Source organism: Malus domestica, chromosome 15 (assembly GCF_042453785.1).
Source record: "Malus domestica chromosome 15, GDT2T_hap1".
Classification (NCBI taxonomy): domain Eukaryota; kingdom Viridiplantae; phylum Streptophyta; class Magnoliopsida; order Rosales; family Rosaceae; genus Malus; species Malus domestica.
The window spans coordinates 14,194,906-14,215,911 of NC_091675.1; the positions used below are offsets into that span (position 1 = coordinate 14,194,906).

The following is a 21,006-nucleotide window of genomic DNA, read 5'->3' on the forward strand; positions in this document are numbered from 1 at the left end:
AAAGAGGGAAGAGAACCCCCCACCAGTGCTAATATGGGTCACTCAGAAATGTCAGAGGCCCATCCACTAGGATCAATAAGATATATAATCAAAGGGCCAAAGGCCCACCAAAACTTCATGGATATTTGTGATAGAGGAGTGGTCCTCCACCAGGCCCACATCCAAAGTTATTTTCGCCACTTCAAGAACTATTGACGACTAGAAGTAAAAGTTTCATTCACCACAATTTTTTTTTTCTTTTTTTTTCTTCGTTTTGCTTGCCATTATCACTAAAATGAATACGTTCAAAATAAATAAAAATAACAAATATTGCTTTATGGTCTTGAGATAAATACGGGCGATTCTAGTTGAAAGTTTTGGAAAGACGTGTGCCATTTAACCGTGAGTAAGAATGAGCTGAAATGCTTTTAGTCTTTATGAAGTGTGGAATGACTGGGGCTTCCCCGTAAAAAAAAATAAAAATGAAAAACAATAAATACAGCTGGAGGAGGAAAAAGTGTGAAAGTCAACTGTAAATAAATAGTGCTATTTTTACCATCAATTGGTAACATCTATCTAATAAAAGTAAGGTAAATCAACATACATAAGTCTCAATTATATTATTAGAGATGGTCCAAACAATAGTACAAATATGTAATAAAAGTAGCATTTTTTGATAAATATTTACCAAATCAAATCGGAATTATGGAAGCTATCAGCTCGGCCATTCAGCTATGTGTTCCACTTGAGCAGCTATGCATATATGTTAGTATATCTATGTGATCATGCACTAGAGTTACTGTTTAATTCTGGTCAGAACAATAGTGGGCTCGTAGTTCACTTTTGTAAAGACAATCGGAATAAGCTTATTTGGTCTTGGAGGAGGGTGTGGAAGAGCATGTCCTGATGTGCTATACACCGGGAGTAGAGATGGCCTGATGTAGGACAAGAAGAGTGGATAGGAATATAGTAAGAAATCCAGATTCACTCCGGCCTTTGGCATCACACTGGCGTTCGGGATCACACTGAAGGTGCCTCGGAATCACTCTAAGGTTGCTTGGCCTCACACAGAAGCATGAATTCACAGAACTTCTTTCCACTAACACTGATATTGAAAGAGGCTGAAAGACAACAAACTATCAGAAAATTGCACTTATAGGGCAAATGGTACATGATTCGGGAAAGATCCACTCTAATTATGTGACATAGAGAGGCTCAAAGACTTCAGACATTGCATTTGTTACATAGGAAATTATAGAGACTCTCATTAACTAAACTTTTTTTTGTTTTGTCTTGATCCTGCATCAACTTCACTGTTTCTTCAATTCAGATTTCTATTCTGTTTTAACACCCGACCCCCAACCCCCGGTGGAATGTCTTACCCCTCACCTATCCCCAGAAGTTACCATTACCGTCCAGTCTGTCGTCTTTTTAGTAAACAGTTTGTAAAGATGATTTCCCTTATCATGCACTTCCTGGTTATGAACACCCAAGTCTACATTCATCAGCTTGTTGACAACTATGCGTAGGAACTCCGAAGTCTTGTGCAAGGCTACAACAAATTTATCTGGAGACCTTCCTAGTAGTACTCCTAGCGGGATGAGCCAGTACGAGAAAATTATCGAAACTTTGACAACTCTATTTCCTGTGTGTGTAGGTGTTACATTTCTTTTAACCAGATTCTCATCTTCGGTACTTCTTAATTGCTTACTTCTGTGTATATTTTATACAAAGCTTTTTCAAGAACAGTTGGAAGTTTTAAATCTACTTCCACGGACACGTCATACTGGGCACCATCCTTGGGATCTACAAGCCAGCTGCGGTAATATCTTTGCCTGCTACTTGATTGTGTGGCATATCAACTAGCGTATGGTTAGCCTATTTACATGGTTCCTACAGGTAACTTGGTTGGAGACAGACCTTTTCACGCTTGGCCGGGGTTTCCTCATGCTTTCTATGGGATTGACATTGACCTTTGAGGATTTTAGACGATGTTTGCGTAATCCTTGGACAGTCAGTGAGTAACATCCACTCACATTTAAACTGGCGGACACATCTAAAACAGAACTTTTAAATTATAATTAATCTCTCTGTTGCAGGTGGGTGTAGGTTTTCTTGCACAGTACATGATCAATTGCCCTCGTATTTCTTCATTGAAGTTTTTGTTATCTGTCGTGTAATTTAATATTGAAATGCATTATTTCAATAATTTCAAGTAGAGTTTGTCCTTTATGCTGTTCAGGATCATGATAAAAGGTAATAGGAAAGCATGTTTGACAATTATAATTAGATATCTATTCAATTCAACGTTCAGATGCAATTTAATATGAACATATTTTGGATTGTATAACGATGAACACAGCTTACGAGTGTTTAGCTGCAATAGTAACATTGACCTAAATGTATAGTTATCTAAAATTTTTTTCTGATATTTCAGACTAAAACTTTCTGCACCTATTGCGACTGGTCTCATCTTGGTCTCGTGCTGTCCTGGTGGTCAGGCGTCAAATGTTGCTACTTATATCTCTAAGGGAAACGTTGCGCTTTCTGTTCTCATGACAACGTAACTTACACGCCCTCAAATGCATGCATTTTCTTTGGTTGAGCAGGTCCTGGAAAATGTTTGCAGCACTTATTAGCGTATGCTGCTACTGCAGTACTATAAAACCAAAATCAACAGTCTTTACTTTATTGTAATGTTACATATTGAGACAAAGGTTATTTTGTGGTCTCTCTGTAGGTATTCCACAATAGGAGCTATTATTATGACACCACTTCTTACCAAGCTTCTTGCTGGCCAGCTTGTTCCAGTTGATGCCGCAGTAAGTTGAAACACGGTTCATAATTCCGTTGATAAGTAATGCATCAACTTCTGCAGTTGATAAGTAATACTTGACCGGCACTTCCTAGAGTAATTGGAGAAATGTTACAGATAAAAGAAAATATACGGAAACAGTCTGTTTACGCTGACATTTCCTCCCCACCATCTTTGCAGGGCCTCTCACTCAGTACTTTCCAGTTGTTTTAATGCCAACAATTGTTGGAGGTAATAGAAGGTTTATAATTATCATTAGAATTCGAAAATCCTACCACAAATGATAGCTTATTTCCAATATCTGGACTTAAATTTATAATCAACACTCTCCACCCTTTTTTATGTAGCAGTACTGGCAAACGAGTTCTTCCCCAAATTCACTTCAAAGATAGCCGCGGCGACACCTTTAATTGGAGTAATGCTCACCACTCTACTCTGTGCCAGTCCGGTAAGTCACAAACATTAACTGAATCGACTTCCGTACATATACATTTTGTTTTCCACCTCGGTAAATTCATTGTAGCTACATTACGCATCTAGTAGAGTAACTGTGTTCTTATAATTGTTAAGATCGGTCAAGTTTCTGAAGTCTTGAAAACACAAGGAGCTCAACTAATACTCCCGGTGGCTGTTCTACACGGTGCTGCATTTGGTACTGGTTATTGGATTTCAAAATTATCGTTCGGTGAATCTACTTCTCGTACCATTTCCCTAGAGTGTGGGGTGCAGGTAAACATCGCCTCATCTAGTATTTTCTTACTGATTCTATCGCGGTGTTTGTCAAGGTTGAACGAGTTCATACATTTAAGTACCTGCTGATTACCTTCGCGATATTTCATTTGCAGAGCTCAGCACTTGGATTTTTACTAGCTCAAAAGCATTTTACAAACCCCCTTGTTGCCGTCCCTTCTGCCGTCAGCGTTGTTTGCATGGCGGTACGATTCTATTAAAATCTCTTAATTTCTTGCTTAACTATTTTTTTGAGTTAATTAATCATGGGTGTTCTACCAAGTACAACCTTCTTTACTGTCATCATAAATTGTCCCTCCTAACAGCTTGGTGGGAGTGCTCTTGCTGTCTTCTGGAGAAACAGCCCAATTCCCATTGATGACAAGGATGATTTCCAGGAATGAAAATTGCTTGGCCCCCCTTTTTGTCTGGGTATTTTTTAATTAATAATTACTCATTATTATTTTGAGAATTGTTATTAGCATTCCAAAAATCTTATTTGGCGCTCCAAATTTTTTTGTAAGAGATGTAGAATGAGATTTTTAAAATACTAATAACAATTCTCTATTACCTTTAGAGCTAATAACATGGGGCTTGTCGCTGAAGTTGTTAAATGTATATCATTGCACCGAAGTTCTCTGTTCCAATCCCGTCTCTCCAAATGTCGGTTCTATCAAGAAAAAGGCTTTACACGCACATTGGAGGAAGTGCTTGAATTCAACCATGTGATTAATGGCAGATTTATGTACACGACTGGGTTCATAATTCATATTTATGTGATGGAAAGCCTGGAATCAGTTTCTTTTTTGTTGGCTTGTTATCTCCTATCATCATGCATCAGTTTTGGGATTAGGGTTTTTTAGGAAATTGGAATTGAAAATTAGTTCATGAGTGATAATTATGCTCTACACTAATCTAGCCAACACAAAAAGGTGAATAGTCTTTTTGGTGTCATCAAGTTTCAACAAAAATAGTTGAACAAAAATGCCCCTTAGACAAAAAACTTTAAAGGCATCCCAAAATAATGCATCAAATAAGGTAGGGGCATTTTCATCATTTTAATAGTGTTTTTTTAATAATTAATTTTTGGAAGTATTATTGGCATTCCAAAAATCTCATTATACACTCCTCACAAGTGTATTTTTCTTTCCTAATATAGAAAGTTTGGAGTGTAGAATGAGATTTTTGGAGTGCTAATAACAATTCCCTTAATTTTTTATACAATTTCTTTACTTATTTATTAGTGCTTCACAATAGTCTAGCAATAATGTGATTCAATTGCTCTGTTTTTAAACACGTTCAAAACATCTTAAGAGACGTGTAATGCCGGTTATAAAAAAAGGTATTTCGCAAGCGGATAATAATGTGATTAAATAAGTTGTCAAATAATTGTCTTTTTTTTTTAACAAACGATATTATCTACATTAAATGGAGCGGTGGGCTTAACCTCACAATTGGCTAGCAATAATGTGATTCAATCAATTGTTTATTAAATATTATTTTCTCTATTTTTAAACACGTTCAAAACATCTTAAGAGGCATGTAATGCCAGTTATAAAAAATGTGACCACCCGTCCCGGTATATTATTTATCCTCGAGAGCATGGGAATTTCTATCCCTTATTATTTGGACCAATAGGTTCTATCCCTTATTATTTGGACCTTGTTAGAACTAAAGACTTAAAATTTTGGTTGGTTGACTGCAAACTGGACCACACGCACATACCCTCCTCTTATCCCGTTGACTCTCTCTCTTCCCTTTTGCATTTTCTTCCATGTCCGTACAATTGTACATACAAACCTTGAACTCTCCATTTCACGCACGGATCAAGCTTGTGGTTAGCATCATCATCTTCATCTCATCGTCACGCACTCGTATATACCATTTTTAGAATGTGAAGACCTTATTTTCATGAGAACCCGAGAACCCAGTTTTGGGTCACTGTTCATGCAACTCGTGTTATTGAAGTTTTTAAGAGATTTAAAGCTACTAGTGAGCTTTAGGACATCTTCACGAAGCTCGGAGAAGAAAAACGAAGTGAATTAGACGTCGGGAAGTTGAGTTTAGGGAGTTTCAAGTTTGGTCGGATTATCGAGGTTCCTCCGGCGAAATCTCGTGGATTTCAAGGCTTGAAAGTGGTAAGGTTTTGTTCCTCTCGTCCTAAGCTTCATTTTGGTACAAATTTCATGAAATTTGGTTGAGAAATGAGCAGGAAATGACGATTTGAAGTTTTTCAGTTTTCCGGTGACAACGTCAATCACCGAAGTTCAAAGGTTGAAGACGACGAAATATTCCGTCAAATTTGACGGCGTCAGGTTAGTTTTAACGAAATATGCTGCTTTTTGACAAAATATTCCTTAACGCCGTTAAAGATTATGTTAAGTGTGCCAGGCACGTGGCCCCGCGTGGCGGTGCGTCTGGCCGTGCCCTTGCCGGCGCCTAGGGCATCGGAATTTTTTTCTAAAAATATGGGGGTGTTCCTGAGGTTGAGTAGGTCATCGTGGTATATTCAAATGCCCAATTTGAGCATTGTATGAGAAGTTAATTCCTAGTTTTGTGTATGTGCTTTACATAACGTTTATTCAGTTATTTTGCATATAGGTGAGACCTATCATGAGGACGAGCGCCATCAATCGAGACTCGGGGGCTACGACCCTTCGACATATCAGTGAGTAGACTTTTGGTTTTCCGTATATACTATATACTTGAGATTTTTCCCAGAAAATGAATTTGAATGATTATACGTTTTGAAATGCCATGCAAAGTATTTGCCTATTTTATTTATGCATTAGTAGTTGCATATAATTATGATTGGTGATGCGAACGTACAGGTAAGTGTCAGGTAAGTTCATAAATTAAAGATGTGAGATTACTTCAGTTATGCGAGTTATGATGTGATGTGATGAGAGCTCATAAACTTGCACCAGGTGTTAGTGCTCCTGCCATAGTTGGGGCACAGTCCTTCACGTGATGTTCACCTCCCGCACCGTATGCTCACCTTGGATCCAAGTTAGGTGCACAATCTTGTCGTACATACCACTTTAGGTGGTTCCGACTCGTAGGTGACCCGTGATTATTTGCACAGCCTTCACGTAATCGTAGCACTAGAGCATATTTAGTTTACACCTAGTCTTGTCATACAGACCACTGTAGGTGGTTCCGACTTGTGTGCAGGATTTGATTTGATATGATTGAGATTGGTTATGAGCTATATATTCAACAGTGCAGTTTGAGTTAGAGAGATTTGACTGATGCGATATTTGACATTTATATATTTTTCTTGGTTTACCTATAACATTGCATTGAGATACTTTGACATGGTATACTTCTATGGATTTTCATCTTAAGTATGATTTCTGATTCATATTATTATTATTATTTTCTGGGAAGTTATACAGGTTTTATGGCGAGGGGTTAGAACTTTTGAGAAATAAAATGATTTTGAAAAGCTTTGTTTTTGCCCACTCACACTTTATGTTTTGCGCCCCTCCAGGTTTTAGGTAGAAATGCTTGGTAGATCACGAGGATTTCGACGGGGATTCTGACAGAACATCATAAATGTAGGATCACCCTTGGGTGTTGTATAATTAGCACTTGTTCTGCTTGACTACACTTAGGCTATTTATGCTCTGGTTGTATATTTCACGTTTAATCTCGCACTAACACTCTATCTTAATTAGTTTTGTTAGTAGTTTGGTTTTTATTCCTTTGCAATTCCCTTATATCTTTATTGCTTCCGCACTATGCACATGGTTATGTCACTCCCATGTGACGGCCAGCATGCCCTGATTTAGGTCAGGGTGTGTCAAAAAAAGTCTTTCGCACAAGATAATAATGTGATTAAATTAAATTTCAAATTATTGTTTTTTTTTTAACAAACGATATTATATACACTAAGGGAGAGAGAGGATGGGCTTAGCCTCACAATGAGCTAGCAATAATGTAATTCAATCAATTGTTTATTAAATATTATTTTATATATTCTTAATGTAAATTATATAGAGACCGATTTTATTATGTGAATTAGTTTGCTTTAGGGGGTGAATTCAAATGGAATTTTGAGAGAATTTAAGAGAATCTAATTCCATGGAATTTGAGAGAAAAAAAAATCACTTTCCAGGAATTTTGAGTTAAAGTTTTATAGAATTCACATGAATTATGAGAGAATTCTTTGCATGGGAGAATTTCAGAGAGTTTATTCATGAATTTCAAGAGATTTGTTTGACTTCCCATGAATCACAGTGATTATTTAATTTCAAGAAAATCCAAATTGATTGGTAAAATTGGGTTGTCCCAGAAGGCAAAGGATCCAATCATAGCACATGAATACGCATCAAAATATATTGTTCCAAAGCACAAGAGCATCATCGACCCTTCCAACATTGAGCAACCCATCTATTAATGTTGTGTATGTAATCACATTTGGTTCTCTATCTTCACCGAACATCCTGGAGAGGCAAAGTATCACTTTGTCAACATAACTATTTTTACACCTTGTCAACATAACTATTTTTACACCATCCATCTATTAGCAAATTGTAGGTTACAATTGAGGGAACAAGACCCTTCATCACCATCTAATCCAAAAGAGATCTGGCTTCTGAAACTCTTTACCAATATGTTATAAGAAACTACATGCATAGGATTGCACACAATAAAGACTGAACTACATGCATAGGATTGCAAAGAAGACAAATTGAACAAAAGAAATTGAACAACAAACTTGTCAAGTCTCACCCTAGTTACATTGACATTTTGACCGAATGCTAAAATCTCATCCTTATTTGACATAAAATCAACGGATGCTAAAAGCATGATAACCAAACACATAATGAACCCCACATTTAGATCATCTTTCCTTGCAAACGGAAACAAAAAAATTAGGTCAAGTTTTTAAAAGACTTCTTCATAAAATATTTCAACAAAACACATAGCACGTTTGGTTGTGGAACACCACCGTGCAATGCCTTGGCCACCTCAGGCACAGCAAGTCATGGACATATTCATGTAAACTTGTTAAAAAAATAAAAGAAAACATCAATTTGATATCCTAATAAACCCTAGACCATAAACCCACACCAAACCATAAAGCACGAAAAACCTCTTTGATGCCTATTCGACATCAAATTAAAAGTAAACATCAATTCGATATCCAACAACAAGTTTCCATTCAAAATTCAAAAATTATATGGACCCCAAAACCATCTTTGTGGATTCCAGTTGATCTTTTTGACAATCAAAAGTAGAAAATATTTCAACAAAACACCAAACCATAAACCCACATGCATATTCAACAATAGGGTTTCAAATTCTGATAAACCCTGGACTAGAAAACCCTAACCCTAGAACAAGATTACAATATCCAAACAAGAAAAATCCAAAGAAAACATGTGCAAGGTGAAAAGTTTTACCTTCAAGCTACTTTGTTTTTGGAGCAGAAGGCGCCGCTGTCTCTGGAGAGGAGAGTGGCACACAAAGTCACTCAAAATTTCTAGGGTTGAGGTGAGATTTCCCATGCTCTTTGCTATTTATAGGTCTTACCTTGAAATCCTCCAAAATCCACCAATTCACAAATTCCTTCAAATTCAATTCGTTTTCCAATACACCTAATTTTTTAGAGACTTTGAAAAATCACAATTGAATACACCTATATTTCTAGAGACTTTTAAAAAGTCATTATAATTCTCAATTGAATACACCTAAACTTTTATGAAGTCTTTTAAATTCCTAATTGAATACCCCTAAAATTATTAATTCCCTGAAACTGTCTCAGAATCTCAATTGAATACACCCCCTTAATTGGTTTATGAGGAATTTCTTCTAATTTAATATAAAATTATTCATTTACTTCAAATATTTTACTTTTCTTTTGTCAATTTACGTATATAAATACATTTAAAACGTATAAATCACGCATAGTATGCCGTGATTCAAAAAATATCTTTTGCATGAGCGTGAGCGTGTGCATGAAGGCTAATAGTAAATTAATCAAAAAAATGGAGAAATAATGGGTCATGAATGATAATATAAAAGATTTTGTTTTTTGGGGGGGGGTTGGGGGTTGGTTGCGTGGGTTAAAAAAAAAAAAAAGAGAATGGGATTGGAATTTTGCCAACACCCTATCTTTGACTTTTTGTGACCCTTTGGCAGCAAAATCTGCAAAAACCTGTCCAACTTTTTTTATTCTTTTCTGTGGCACCATTGAAGACAATTGGCAGGTAGTATCTTTAGAATGATCATAACACACGGATGATACATAATATATTTTTATATAAATGATGAAAATTTTTATTTTTAAAATTTTTAAACACACATATAATACTATTTATATAGTGATATATAATGTATTACTTCGTGGTCTGATCATACCAAACAGTTCTCTTGAATTGTGATGTGATATGATATGGATGCTTTAAGAGCCACAGATTTCAAAAGGGTGAGGTATCACTCCAAACTTATTCTCATCTCTTTGACCTATTTGTGCGTAGTGTACTACTACTTGGAGGAGAAATGCTAATGGACCATCTGAGATTTTTCCTGGACTCTTTTATTATTTCGCAGGTTAGCTTTAATTTAAGGGTGTTTTAATGAAATAATTTTAATATTGTTTATTTTTAACAAAAATGATATTTTTATTTTAAAAAGTCATTTATAGTATTATTCACTTACAACACAGTTTTATCCCTTTAATTAAAATTCAAAGTTTTTCAAGCTATTTTCATTAATTTTTCTTTAATTTAAACTATTTGCTAAACAGTATTTTTGAGTAAGCTAGATATAATTTTCTAACTTGGAGAAGTAATGGCTGACCTTGGGATGTTTATGAGGTCAGTTGCTAATTTTTTAATTTGTTAATTGAGTTATTATTTTCGGTGGAGTTGTGTTTTTCTACGTGGCATAAGGAATCTAACTTTATTATCTAAAGGGATGTGATATTCACACACCTAATTTTACTTCTCACACACCCTTCTAATTTTCGGCCGTCGGATCGAATGAATTGAAGAAGATCAACGGACAGAAATTAACAAGGGGTGTGTATGAAGTAATTTGGGGTGTGTGGATAGCACACCCCTATCTAAATGCTACATCCCTTTGAGATGCTCTTATGTTTTCATACCATTATAGAACGACTTTTTAGCTAAAATGATTATTGAGATTTGCATAACACATCACTTTGATGTTTGAGATTGAAAATCAATAGAAATGGTCCCTAAGATTGTCCACTCTCCATTATTTTGGTCATTCCGTTAAAAACTCCTTTAGGTATTCCTGAGCTCTTGGCCGGAAGTTTGGGCAATTTTCAATATTTCATAACTCAATCGTTTCTTAACCAAATTCGATCCATAATATATCAAAAGGAAGATATGAAAGTGTAGAATAAGATTATACTTATTTGGAAGCCCAATGGTTGCCGGAGATGGACGGAAAATAACCTGAAAGGTGACTGGTGAAAAGTTGCCGGAAACTGGGTAAATTTTAAACGTTCATAACTTCTTCAATACTCAACGAAATCGAGTGATTTAAAATTAAAATCACACTTCTTAACAAGACAAAGAGAATGATACATTTCTTGACTGCTAATTCGCCGTAGTTTAGCCGGAAAACGTCCAGCTAAAATAGTGCTAGTGGTCCAAAAAATTCATTTGTGGTTCAAAATATCAACATTAATATCACTTAGTACTACGATATAATGATATTCTTCTTTCTTTATAAATGAGAAGTTTTAGATTCGATTCTCGCTAAAAAGGAATTTGAACGATATTATTGCTAGTCTATTACACGGGTAAGCCCACCCCCTCTTCATTGATGTTGATAATATCTTTGATAAAAAAAAATATCAACATTAATAATATACAAAATGATAAATAAAGAAATTATATAAAAAAGAGGAAGAAGCCAGAAAAACCAGAAAAAAATGGAAATCATTATTTTAGTATCGACTTAATGAGGAGGTTATCGTCTTCGTTCAACATACCTTTATACGCTTTTTAAGAGAGAGAAAGATAGAATATAAAAAAACAACAAAAAAAAAAAACTCATCTGCTTCCGTATAGCAGAGAAAATACGGAGGCTCCGACATTCTACTTCATCATCATCCGCTAAGTGTCCAAAGTTTTGGATTTTCCTGCAGATTAGACTTGCTGCGAATTTCTTAATCATGTCTCAGAGCCAGAACAGTTGGGAAGCTGATAAAATGTAAGTAATTTTGCACCGTAAAATTTTCATTTCTCTTAATGTTAGGTCTCAAATTTTCTGGGTTTTTCCTTGTTCTTACTGCCATGGCAGCAGCTTTAACTTTGGGTGGTTTGAGTGAGTTTTTGGTTGTAGGGTTTCGGTGGGTTCTATTGTTTTCTTATCTTTTTCAAATGGGTATTTTATGGTTTTTTTGGTTTTGCCATTTGGGTTTGTTTCACTTGTGTTCTTTCATTTTTTAAACATAATTAACCGTTCTTTCTTTTAAAGATTGAATCTTTGCTGTTGGGTTGTTGTTAATTTGTGTTTTTCATGTTTTGGTGACCTTAATATGTACTGGGTTGTTTGATTTTTACATGTTTTTGGAAGCTATGTCGAGATATCTTCCATGTTTATGTGTGTGATAAGGGTGTCTTCTTGTTGTTGATAATTCCCAATGTTCTCGTGCTCCGGAAAAGAAGGGGAAAAGAGGGAGGAATTTAACTTTTCTTCTATGAGGACATTGGGGATCGAAAAAGTTGCTTTTCTTACATTTTCTTAGCAGTAAATAAAGCACCATGTCTTTTGATGCTGTGGATTTTCTTAAAACAACTTCAAAATTTTGTTTCACGTGTTTGATTCAGTTAATTCTAGGAACTAAATAATTCGCTTCAACTAAACCTGACACTATAAAGATAATTAGTGAGAAGATTTGAGTTTTCGGGCTCGAAGATTTTCACTTTTAATAGTTCCATTCATTTTCTTGGCACCGGATTGGTGGATTAGCGTTGTGTCGGATGTTATGTTTGCATTTTTGTACCTTCTGCCAAAGTTATTTTCTGCAGATTCTCAAATGTTAAAGTTTTTTTTGGATTTCTGACATGTGGTAACCTTCTAATCTGTTTGGATCACAGGTTGGATGTGTATATATATGATTACCTTATGAAGAGAAAATTACATGCTTCTGCAAAGGCATTTCAAGCTGAGGGAAAAGTTGCTACGGATCCTGTAGGTGAGAATATACTTAAATCTGCCGAAGAAAAGAGATTCAGTGTTATCTGTGAATTTATATCTGAATTTAATCAAATTTCTTTGATTTTACCGTTGCTCCAGCTATTGATGCACCTGGCGGCTTTCTTTTCGAATGGTGGTCTGTCTTTTGGGACATATTCATTGCTAGGACGAATGAGAAGCACTCAGAAGCAGCTGCATCTTACATTGAGGTGTGAACTTATATTTGACTTCAGTCCTAGCTCTATTGTTCGTAACATAGATGGTATTGTTTGAATTTCTCCATTTTCAGTTGTTTCTCTGTTTGCCTGGATGTGTTAGACTCAAGCGATAAAGGCTAGGGAGCAGCATCAGAAGCCTCAGCAGCAAGAGCAAATACAAATGCAGCAGTTTAGATTACAGAGACATGCTCAGCAACAGCAGCAGCAGCAACAGCAGCAGCAGCGACAGCAGCAGCAGCAGCAGCAACAGCAACAGCAGCAGCAGCAGCAGCTTCGAGATGGGACCCAGCTTCATAATGGCACTTCTAATGATTCTCTTTTGAGGCAGAACCCTGCAACTGCAAATTCTATGGCAACAAAAATGTACGAGGAGAGATTAAAGCTTCCAACTCAGAGGGATGCTATGGATGATGCAGCTATCAAGGTAATGAGTTTTGCCATATATTCCGAGGGACTTTCTTTCTATCTTATATTCATTTAATCTAGTTACAACCTCACAATACAAACACCATTCAGCAAAGGTTAGGAGACAATATGAGTCAGCTTTTGGATCCCAATCATGCCTCGATGATGAAAGCAACTACAGCAGGTGGCCAGCCTCCTGGGTATTTCTCTTAAGATTCCATATTTATCATGACTCAGCTTTACGGCGTAACACATGCTCTTTCCTAGCAATTGATACTTTAATTAATATGAAAGTGGTTGAACTCCTTTACAGTCAAATGCTGCATGGTACACCTGGTGGTGTGTTGGGGAATCTTCAACAACCTCACAGTCGGAGTCAGCAACTTCCTGGTTCTTCACAGGTGATTATCATCAGTGATCTGTTTCTTTGTTTGTTTATCCCTACAATTTGATTTTCTTATTTTGGGCATGTTTTCTATGATTAAACAGGACATAAAGAGTGAGATGATGAATCCCAGAGCTGTTGCTCCAGAAGGATCATTGATTGGTGCTCACGGTACTGAATCTACTGATTGATGTTATTTCTTTTCATCTGCTAGAATGTGGGCTGGTTTTTAGATATGAAACTTGGGCAGTTAAATAAGAACACTAGTACAATTTCTTGTGTATCGATTGCTCATTGGATTTATTAAGGCAAGTGTTTTGGTCAGGATCCCTTGTCTTGTAACGAAAGGGGCTCATATTATAGATGCCAATACCAAATTGAGTCATAAAATATCATCAATTTGGACTCATATTTAATTAGAATTGAAAATGCAATTCTCATTTCAGAGTCTGTTGCATATTTCATTGCTCGTTTATGTGTTGAAATCATTACTCATATTTGTATTGGATTCTTCTCTTACCAATGATTCATATTTTCATATTAGGATCAAATCAAGGCAGTAACAATTTGACTCTGAAAGGATGGCCTTTAACGGTAGAACTGAATACCCTTCCACTCTATATGATTGTAATGTATTTTTTCCGTGTGTTTCTTTCAAATTAGATAAGTGGTTTTCTGATAGAGTTCCACCTTTTTAGGGATTTGATCGGCTTCGATCTGGGATTCTTCAGCAGCAAAATCCTTTGATGCAGTCCCCGCAACCCTATAATCAACTTCTGCAACAGCAGCAACTTATGCTGGCACAACAAAATTTACCTTCTCCATCTTCCAATGACTTGGACGGTAGAAGGATGAGAATGCTTCTCAACAATCGAAATATGGTTCTTGGGAAGGATGGTCAATTAAGTTCTGTTGATGTACCTAATGCTGGATCACCAGTGCAAGTTGGTTGCCCGGTCTTACCTCGTGGAGATGCTGACATGCTTATGAAGGTATCATTTCCTTCGTCTACACTGGATTTTTTGGAAACTCATAATTTTAGCTATTATCACTAGATCTTGTCAACTTCATGCTTCCTGTATATATTTCCTTATATAGCCAGCTTATCAGTTACAGCAACAGCAGATGCAAAGCAACAATCAACAGCAGCAGCAGTATCTGCAGCATATTCTTTCAAGTCAGCACTCTCATAATTCAAGCCAACACCTCCAGCAGCATGAAAAAATTATGGGTTCTGGTGGCATGGCACCAGATGGTAGCATGCCTAACACCTTTCAAGGGAATGATCAGGTTTTCTATTACTGCCCATCGAATTTTTGTCTTCTGTAGCAATGCCTTTTTCTTATCTCTCTTTTTTTTTTTTTTTTTTTTTCCAACTTGATCATTGCAGTAAAAACGTACTACAAATTTATCGTGTACTAACTTTCCATTCTACATAGCTGGTTTTTTAGTACTAAACTCAAATTTCATCATATTTCTAGAGCCAACTGTTTTGTGATCTGTATATTTCGTTGTAAACTTGATTAGTGTTGAATACTGCTATATGAGGTTCTGACTTAGTTTTCCTTGTTCAAGGCTTCAAAGAATCAACTTGGGCGAAAGAGAAAGCAGCCAGTGTCATCTTCGGGTCCTGCCAATAGTTCAGGGACAGTTAACACCACGGGACCATCTCCCAGTTCACCTTCAACGCCTTCTACTCACACAGCGGATGGCGTGTCTATGCCGACTTTACCCCCTAATGGTGGTTCGTCGAAGTCTGTACTTATGTTTGGCTCTGATGGCTTGGGCTCAATTGCATCAGCACCAAATAAATTGGTTAGAAACTTGTCATTATTTTATCTAACTTTGAATTGATTGCATTTGGGATGACTTGTATTACCCTAAATCACTTGTAGTGGGTATAACATGCTCGTAGAGACTTGCCTCATGTGATTTTCTTATTATGGTTAAATGTGCCCTTTGCGAGAAAGCATATAGTGCTTACTTATCAGGGATTGTTTCTAGGACTACATTGGCAGTCAGTAACTGAGCTATATATTGCAGACTGATGTAGACCGTTTTGTGGATGATGGATCTTTGGAGGATAATGTTGAATCGTTCTTATCGCATGATGATGCTGACCCTAGAGGTAGAGTTGCTCGGTGTTCAGATGTTGGCAAAGGTATGATGAATCCCGACTTTCATATTGGTCCTAACTTGTTAACCTCGTTAATTTTCTCAGAAGATGTATATCTTGGTTTATTTATACTAGAAATATAACAAAAGGCTTTCTACATCTTCTTGATGAAATAGGCTTCAGTTTTACGGAAGTCCAGCTTATTCCTGCAAGTAAAAATAAAGTTGAATGTTGCCACTTCTCTTCAGATGGAAAATCACTTGCCACTGGTGGGCATGACCGAAAGGTAAGCCTAGGCAGATCAAAGTTTAATATAGGTTTTAGGGGCATGACTGGCCTAAAATGATATCTGCTCTTTTGAAAAAAAAACTTGTTACCAATATGAATAGTTGAAAGAAACACAAAATACTCAGGATTACTTTGATTATTTTATGATGCAGGCTGTATTGTGGTGCACTGAAACCTATAGTGTCAAGTCCACACTTGAAGAGCATTCTCAATGGATAACTGACGTTCGCTTTAGTCCTAGCATGTCAAGGCTTGCTACATCTTCTGCAGATAAAACCGTCCGGGTTTGGGATGCTGATAATGTGAGTCGACGTATACATTTCTTAGGTTCATGGCATGTAGTGTATGCTACCATGATGATTTTATGTTCAATATGAAAAGAGTATAATGAGAACTTGAAACCGACATGGTAACAGCTTGTCATGAACACGAAATTGCAATCTGGAAAACCTGGCAAACGACCTATTGTTCCATGCAATTGATGATTTGATTTTATTTCCTGTAGCCTGGATATTCACTTCGTAATTTTGTGGGACATTCTGCCACTGTTGTGTCAGTGGACTTCCATCCCAGTAAAGAGGACCTTCTCTGCTCTTGTGATAACAACAGTGAGATGCGGTACTGGAGTATCAAGAATGGTAGTTGTGCTGGAGTTTTCAAGGTATACAACACGGTGTTAATTTGTCTACTCTGTATAGGGAGTACCAGAATTCTGGTTTTTCATTTAGTCAACCTATTTGTATTTAATAATGTTACACTACTTTTTCAGGGTGGTGCAACTCAGATGAGGTTTCAACCTCGTTTTGGAAGAAACCTTGCTGCTGCAGCAGATAATTTTGTATCAATCTTGGATGTTGAGACACAAGTTTGCAGGCTTAAATTACAGGTTTCTTATTGACTTTCCGTTACATTTTAATAGTTTTACTATTGATTTGAAATCGTTAGAAATGGGTAGTGGTGGTGGTGTCCACATTTTTGGGGTCGAATGAAATGCACGTACAAACAAGATTACTGTCTTTTACCTGGACGCTTTTTCTTGACTAGTCCAATTAATATATGAATCAAAATCTTATGATTACGTTCCGTGGTTTCTTAAAATTTCGTAACCATCATGTCATCATGAACGCGTTGTGATATGTTTCTTGCGGTATTCATGTAGGGACATAAAAGCCATGTGCATTCTGTGTGCTGGGATCCTTCTGGCGAGTATCTAGCATCAGTGAGTGACGATTTGGTTCGAGTGTGGACAGTTGGTTCCAGCTGCAAAGGGGAATTGATTCACGAGTTGAGCTGTTCCGGCAACAAATTCAAAACGTGTGTGTTCCATCCGACTTATCCTGCATTGTTGGTGATTGGCTGTTATGAGGTAAGTCATAACTGCTCTCTACGTTTTGTTATGCTGATGCCTTTCTCTCATCGAAGATGCTAAGCGGGTTTTAATTTTGATGTGAAATGGGTGCGCGAAATCAGACTTTGGAGCTTTGGAACATGGCCGAGAACAAGACAATGACTCTGCACGCTCATGACAAGCTAGTGTCTTCTCTGGCGGTATCAAATGCTACGGGGCTAGTTGCTTCAGCCAGCCACGACAAGTGCGTCAAGCTCTGGAAGTGACATGGTGGTATCTTTTCCTCACCGCATCTTGAAGGAGTCGGCATTTAGATGCCTTAGTTGTTTATATGTTTACTGTGCACGAAAGAAGTGACATGCTAGCGAACTGATAGAAGAATTTTGTTGCGTCGAGCCTAACTGCCATGTCAAAACAAACTCGATCGAAAGAATCTCCTTCTTCAACTTAAAAAGGGGCTTACAACGTAAATATATTTCGGCCAGACGACGCGTAAATGAAGGCGTCTTAAAGATTGCCCAGGTTGTGAGTTATGATATTCCAAACCTGCCATTTCATATCAGTATCTATGTACAATTGGGCCATTGGCCGAAGGCAAAATCATCAGATGTACGCTGGTACAGCTTCTGGGCATCTGTCCGGATTACTTCAAGCGCCTTCTCGAAATGCGTTGCTTTGTAATCGAGGTACTCCTTCCATGTTACCGGCTGATAGAGTGGATGATTGTGGTCAATCAATGGCGATATCTTCACGTCCATCGGCGGGCCATAGAAGTACGCCATCGAGATGCGATGGTGTACTTCGTTGACAACCGCACGATGCGCCGCACTTTTGAATTGTCCGTTCGACAGTATGTGCATTAAATCACCGACATTGACTACAAGGGCGCCGGGGATCGGGTGCGCCGGCACCCACCGGATCCCGTCCACAAGGACTTGGAGGCCGCTTATGCTGCTTTGGTTTAGCAAAGTGAGCAATGAGGAGTCCGTGTGAGGAGCGAGACCCATTGCCCGGGTCGGGTCTGGGCAGACCGGGTAGGAGTTCAGTTGAAGCACGGTCTGTGGCCTGCTGCTATTTTTGGGCTTAAGCCACTTCACATCTTCGTAGTTCAGGCCCAATGATCCAAGCATGAGCCCAATTAATTTTAGGGCTAGGCCCTTCATCTCCTTTTGGTACTCTTCCATTGCATCGCTGCATGAACATCGATGAGATGATTAAATTGATGCAAATATTATGATGACCAATAACACAAATCTGTACTAAAATGGTTGTTTTCAATCTGAACCGTTAATAAATGAACTTTTGTTTAATTGTATGTAATTCAGATTGACATTCCGATACCATAAAAATGTTTATTGTCGAGTGAAAGAACTTAACTGCAAATTCCGTGTTCGTAAATACAAGATCACAAACTGATACATACACTCAAGCGACTTGGTAAAATCACAAAAAGAAAAGTTTATGTTAAAGTAACAAATTGTTATTTGTATGTAAAAAACCAATGATCCTCAACCAAATATTTTTCAAAATAATTTTTTTTTTAAATTGTTTTGAGCACAACCCCAAAAAAGAAAAGAAGTCTGTTCTTGTTATTGAGAGATTTTCAGTGTGATCGGAACAAGAAGCGGTACACTATATATCCTTATACGGTTGGAGAGAAATTTTTTTTTCAAGTGTCGCTCTAATTGTAATATGACATACAGTGCACTACTTCGTTTATTTTTTTTATATATATAAATATCACTCTAATTGTAAAATAACATATGGCCTACTACTCTATTTTTCGGTGACACTGAAAATCTCTCCATGTTATGGGTCTGGACTCTGGATCATGAGCAAACGGACTACGTGAAGAACAAGGCAGATGGTGTATGTACCAGTACGGACACGCGTTCGCTAAGCTTAGTTCTAAACCACTCATATTCCACCACGTCATATTTGAAACATGCTCCTCAATCCATCGAGTCATCGACCATAAGGATTAAGGAACATAATCTAATTAAAGAGAAACGATACTAAAGTGACAAGCAGGTCGTGCATTATTTATGCTTTTGTGCACGTACCAGAAGTTGGCATGGTGACGTGGCCAAAGTTGAAGAGCATGTTCCGCCGGAGACCCCATGATGGTGAAGCCCTCTGACCACATCAGCTTCGGGAAGTTCTTCGAAATGCGGGCCAACCCGTACCCGGTTACTCCCTCGGGTGATCGGAGGGCCCGGAGCTTTTGGTCTCTCGGGAGAGCGAATAAGCGACGGGTTTGGAACTCGGCTTCTTTCATGAGGTGCATGGGAATGCCGTGGTTGGTGACTTGGAAGACACCCCATTTCTCGCATGCACGGCGTATGAGAGAGGCGGCGTTCGAATCGAATAGGTCAATGACGGGTACGCAGACTAAAGAAGGAGTATTATAAGGTGTTGGAATCTCAACCTCCTTCGTATGAGTCCAGACGTGGGAATCGGGTAGGGCATGAACGGATTCGAAATCGAGTGGGATAATGTGGGAGAGGTTGATAGGGTTTGTTTTGAAGGATTCTGAGATTGATGAGTTCATGTTCATCATATGAGAGAGAGATAGAGAGAGAGAGAGAGAGAGAGAGAGAGAGAGTTTTTGTACGGATATGAACTAGAAGAGAGAGCGGTTGACCAAACAGTTTCTTATTTTGTCGGTTTTCTGGGCAGATTTTGGAGGTGTAATAAACTGAATTAAAAGGGGTTCAGTTTCAGATATATAATTTCTCTCCTCGTAGAGGGTGCGGCATGCGTGCATGTAGGTCCAACAGGGATTTTGATCCTCTGAGTTCCGTTTGAATTTTCATTTAACGGCCATAATTATTATAACTTTAAAAGGATCTCTTATTTGTAACTATTGGATTTGATTATATTAGATAAAAATCCAACGGTTCACAATGCTTGATCAGGAGGATTCTCTCTATTAGCTCAGGAGAGGATCCAAATCCGTCCAACAGGATCCTCCGGATCTTTTTAATGAAAATTTAAATTCATTCGGAGTGATAATATGTAAAGTGATAACCATTATCACCGTTTGAGAATGATGAGCAAAAAGAAACCCTATCATTGTACGAAGATAATGATGAGCAAAAAGAAACCCTATCATTGTACGAAGATAATGATATCATTGTACGAAGGTTAGTTGGGAATTTAATGATGACGTTTGACTTTGAAACAACATGCCTCGTAATACTTTTATCAGTGGCCCAAATTTCTAATCTTTCCTGGATTTTTCCCTCTTTGAGAAAGAAAATGTTGAAAAATGAGTGGCCTAAAGTTCCTACAACGCACAAATCCAGTAAGTCGTACTGCACTGCACTTGTGAGGTTAAAAAAAAGTCGCATACATGCCCCCTTCATTCTCCACGGACATGAACATAGACAAGGATTGTCTGCGCTTTCACTTTCGGTGCTCTTTCATACCTTATTGTTTTGTATGATCATGGTTAAGTCACGTTTATATTTTATATTATTTTTTTATAGAGATAATAAGACAAAAATGAATAGTAATATAAAATTTTGACGTGGT

General features: G+C 37.4%; 3 protein-coding genes, 1 long non-coding RNA gene and 1 pseudogene across 7 annotated transcripts; 2 read left to right on the forward strand and 3 right to left on the reverse strand.

The window, feature by feature from the left end:
* The first annotated feature begins 1,500 nt into the window (after nucleotides 1-1,500).
* Nucleotides 1,501-3,927, forward strand: LOC103400548 (sodium/pyruvate cotransporter BASS2, chloroplastic-like; annotated as a pseudogene).
* A 3,763-nt stretch (nucleotides 3,928-7,690) lies between these two features.
* On the reverse strand, nucleotides 7,691-9,222 carry LOC139192581 (uncharacterized). Its single transcript, XR_011576783.1, has 2 exons — nucleotides 8,935-9,222; nucleotides 7,691-7,971 (listed from the first exon to the last, which is right to left on the reverse strand). It is a non-coding gene; the product is annotated as an uncharacterized lncRNA (long non-coding RNA).
* Nucleotides 9,223-11,425: 2,203 nt separating this feature from the next.
* Nucleotides 11,426-17,940, forward strand: LOC103400476 (transcriptional corepressor LEUNIG-like). 4 transcript variants are annotated; one of them, XM_008339127.4, is made up of 18 exons: nucleotides 11,426-11,719; nucleotides 12,610-12,707; nucleotides 12,809-12,918; nucleotides 13,028-13,351; nucleotides 13,444-13,532; nucleotides 13,646-13,733; nucleotides 13,822-13,888; nucleotides 14,262-14,311; nucleotides 14,416-14,709; nucleotides 14,828-15,007; nucleotides 15,293-15,532; nucleotides 15,761-15,878; nucleotides 16,010-16,119; nucleotides 16,274-16,423; nucleotides 16,627-16,782; nucleotides 16,891-17,007; nucleotides 17,281-17,487; nucleotides 17,592-17,940. In XM_008339127.4, exons 1-18 carry the CDS (start codon nucleotides 11,682-11,684, stop codon nucleotides 17,733-17,735), a joined length of 2,580 nt encoding a protein of 859 aa, XP_008337349.3. In that variant the 5' UTR covers nucleotides 11,426-11,681; the 3' UTR covers nucleotides 17,736-17,940. The 4 variants fall into 4 exon arrangements, with proteins under 4 accessions (XP_008337349.3, XP_008337347.3, XP_008337350.3 ...); XM_008339125.4 differs by having other exon boundaries at nucleotides 11,442-11,719; nucleotides 14,816-15,007; XM_008339128.4 differs by having other exon boundaries at nucleotides 11,487-11,719; nucleotides 14,834-15,007.
* A 95-nt stretch (nucleotides 17,941-18,035) lies between these two features.
* On the reverse strand, nucleotides 18,036-18,846 carry LOC103400475 (gibberellin 3-beta-dioxygenase 3-like). The gene has a single exon (XM_029094869.2). The coding sequence runs from the start codon at nucleotides 18,651-18,653 to the stop codon at nucleotides 18,036-18,038; it is 618 nt and encodes a 205-aa protein (XP_028950702.2). The 5' UTR covers nucleotides 18,654-18,846.
* Nucleotides 18,847-19,468: 622 nt separating this feature from the next.
* Nucleotides 19,469-20,020, reverse strand: LOC139191712 (gibberellin 3-beta-dioxygenase 1-like). Its single transcript, XM_070812711.1, has one exon. It carries the CDS (start codon nucleotides 20,018-20,020, stop codon nucleotides 19,469-19,471), a length of 552 nt encoding a protein of 183 aa, XP_070668812.1.
* Nucleotides 20,021-21,006: the final 986 nt, after the last annotated feature.

Bases quoted from the DNA above. Each gene is read 5' to 3' on its own strand.
- LOC103400476 (XM_008339125.4), top strand. From the start codon at position 11,682: ATGTCTCAGAGCCAGAACAGTTGGGAAGCTGATAAAAT. The intron at 13,352-13,443 runs GTAATGAGTTTT...AACACCATTCAG, and splicing joins TGGATGATGCAGCTATCAAG to CAAAGGTTAGGAGACAATAT. The intron at 13,533-13,645 runs GTATTTCTCTTA...ACTCCTTTACAG, and splicing joins GCAGGTGGCCAGCCTCCTGG to TCAAATGCTGCATGGTACAC.
- LOC103400475 (XM_029094869.2), bottom strand. From the start codon at position 18,653: ATGGAAGAGTACCAAAAGGAGATGAAGGGCCTAGCCCTAAAATTAATT.
- LOC139191712 (XM_070812711.1), bottom strand. From the start codon at position 20,020: ATGAACTCATCAATCTCAGAATCCTTCAAAACAAACCCTATCAACCTC.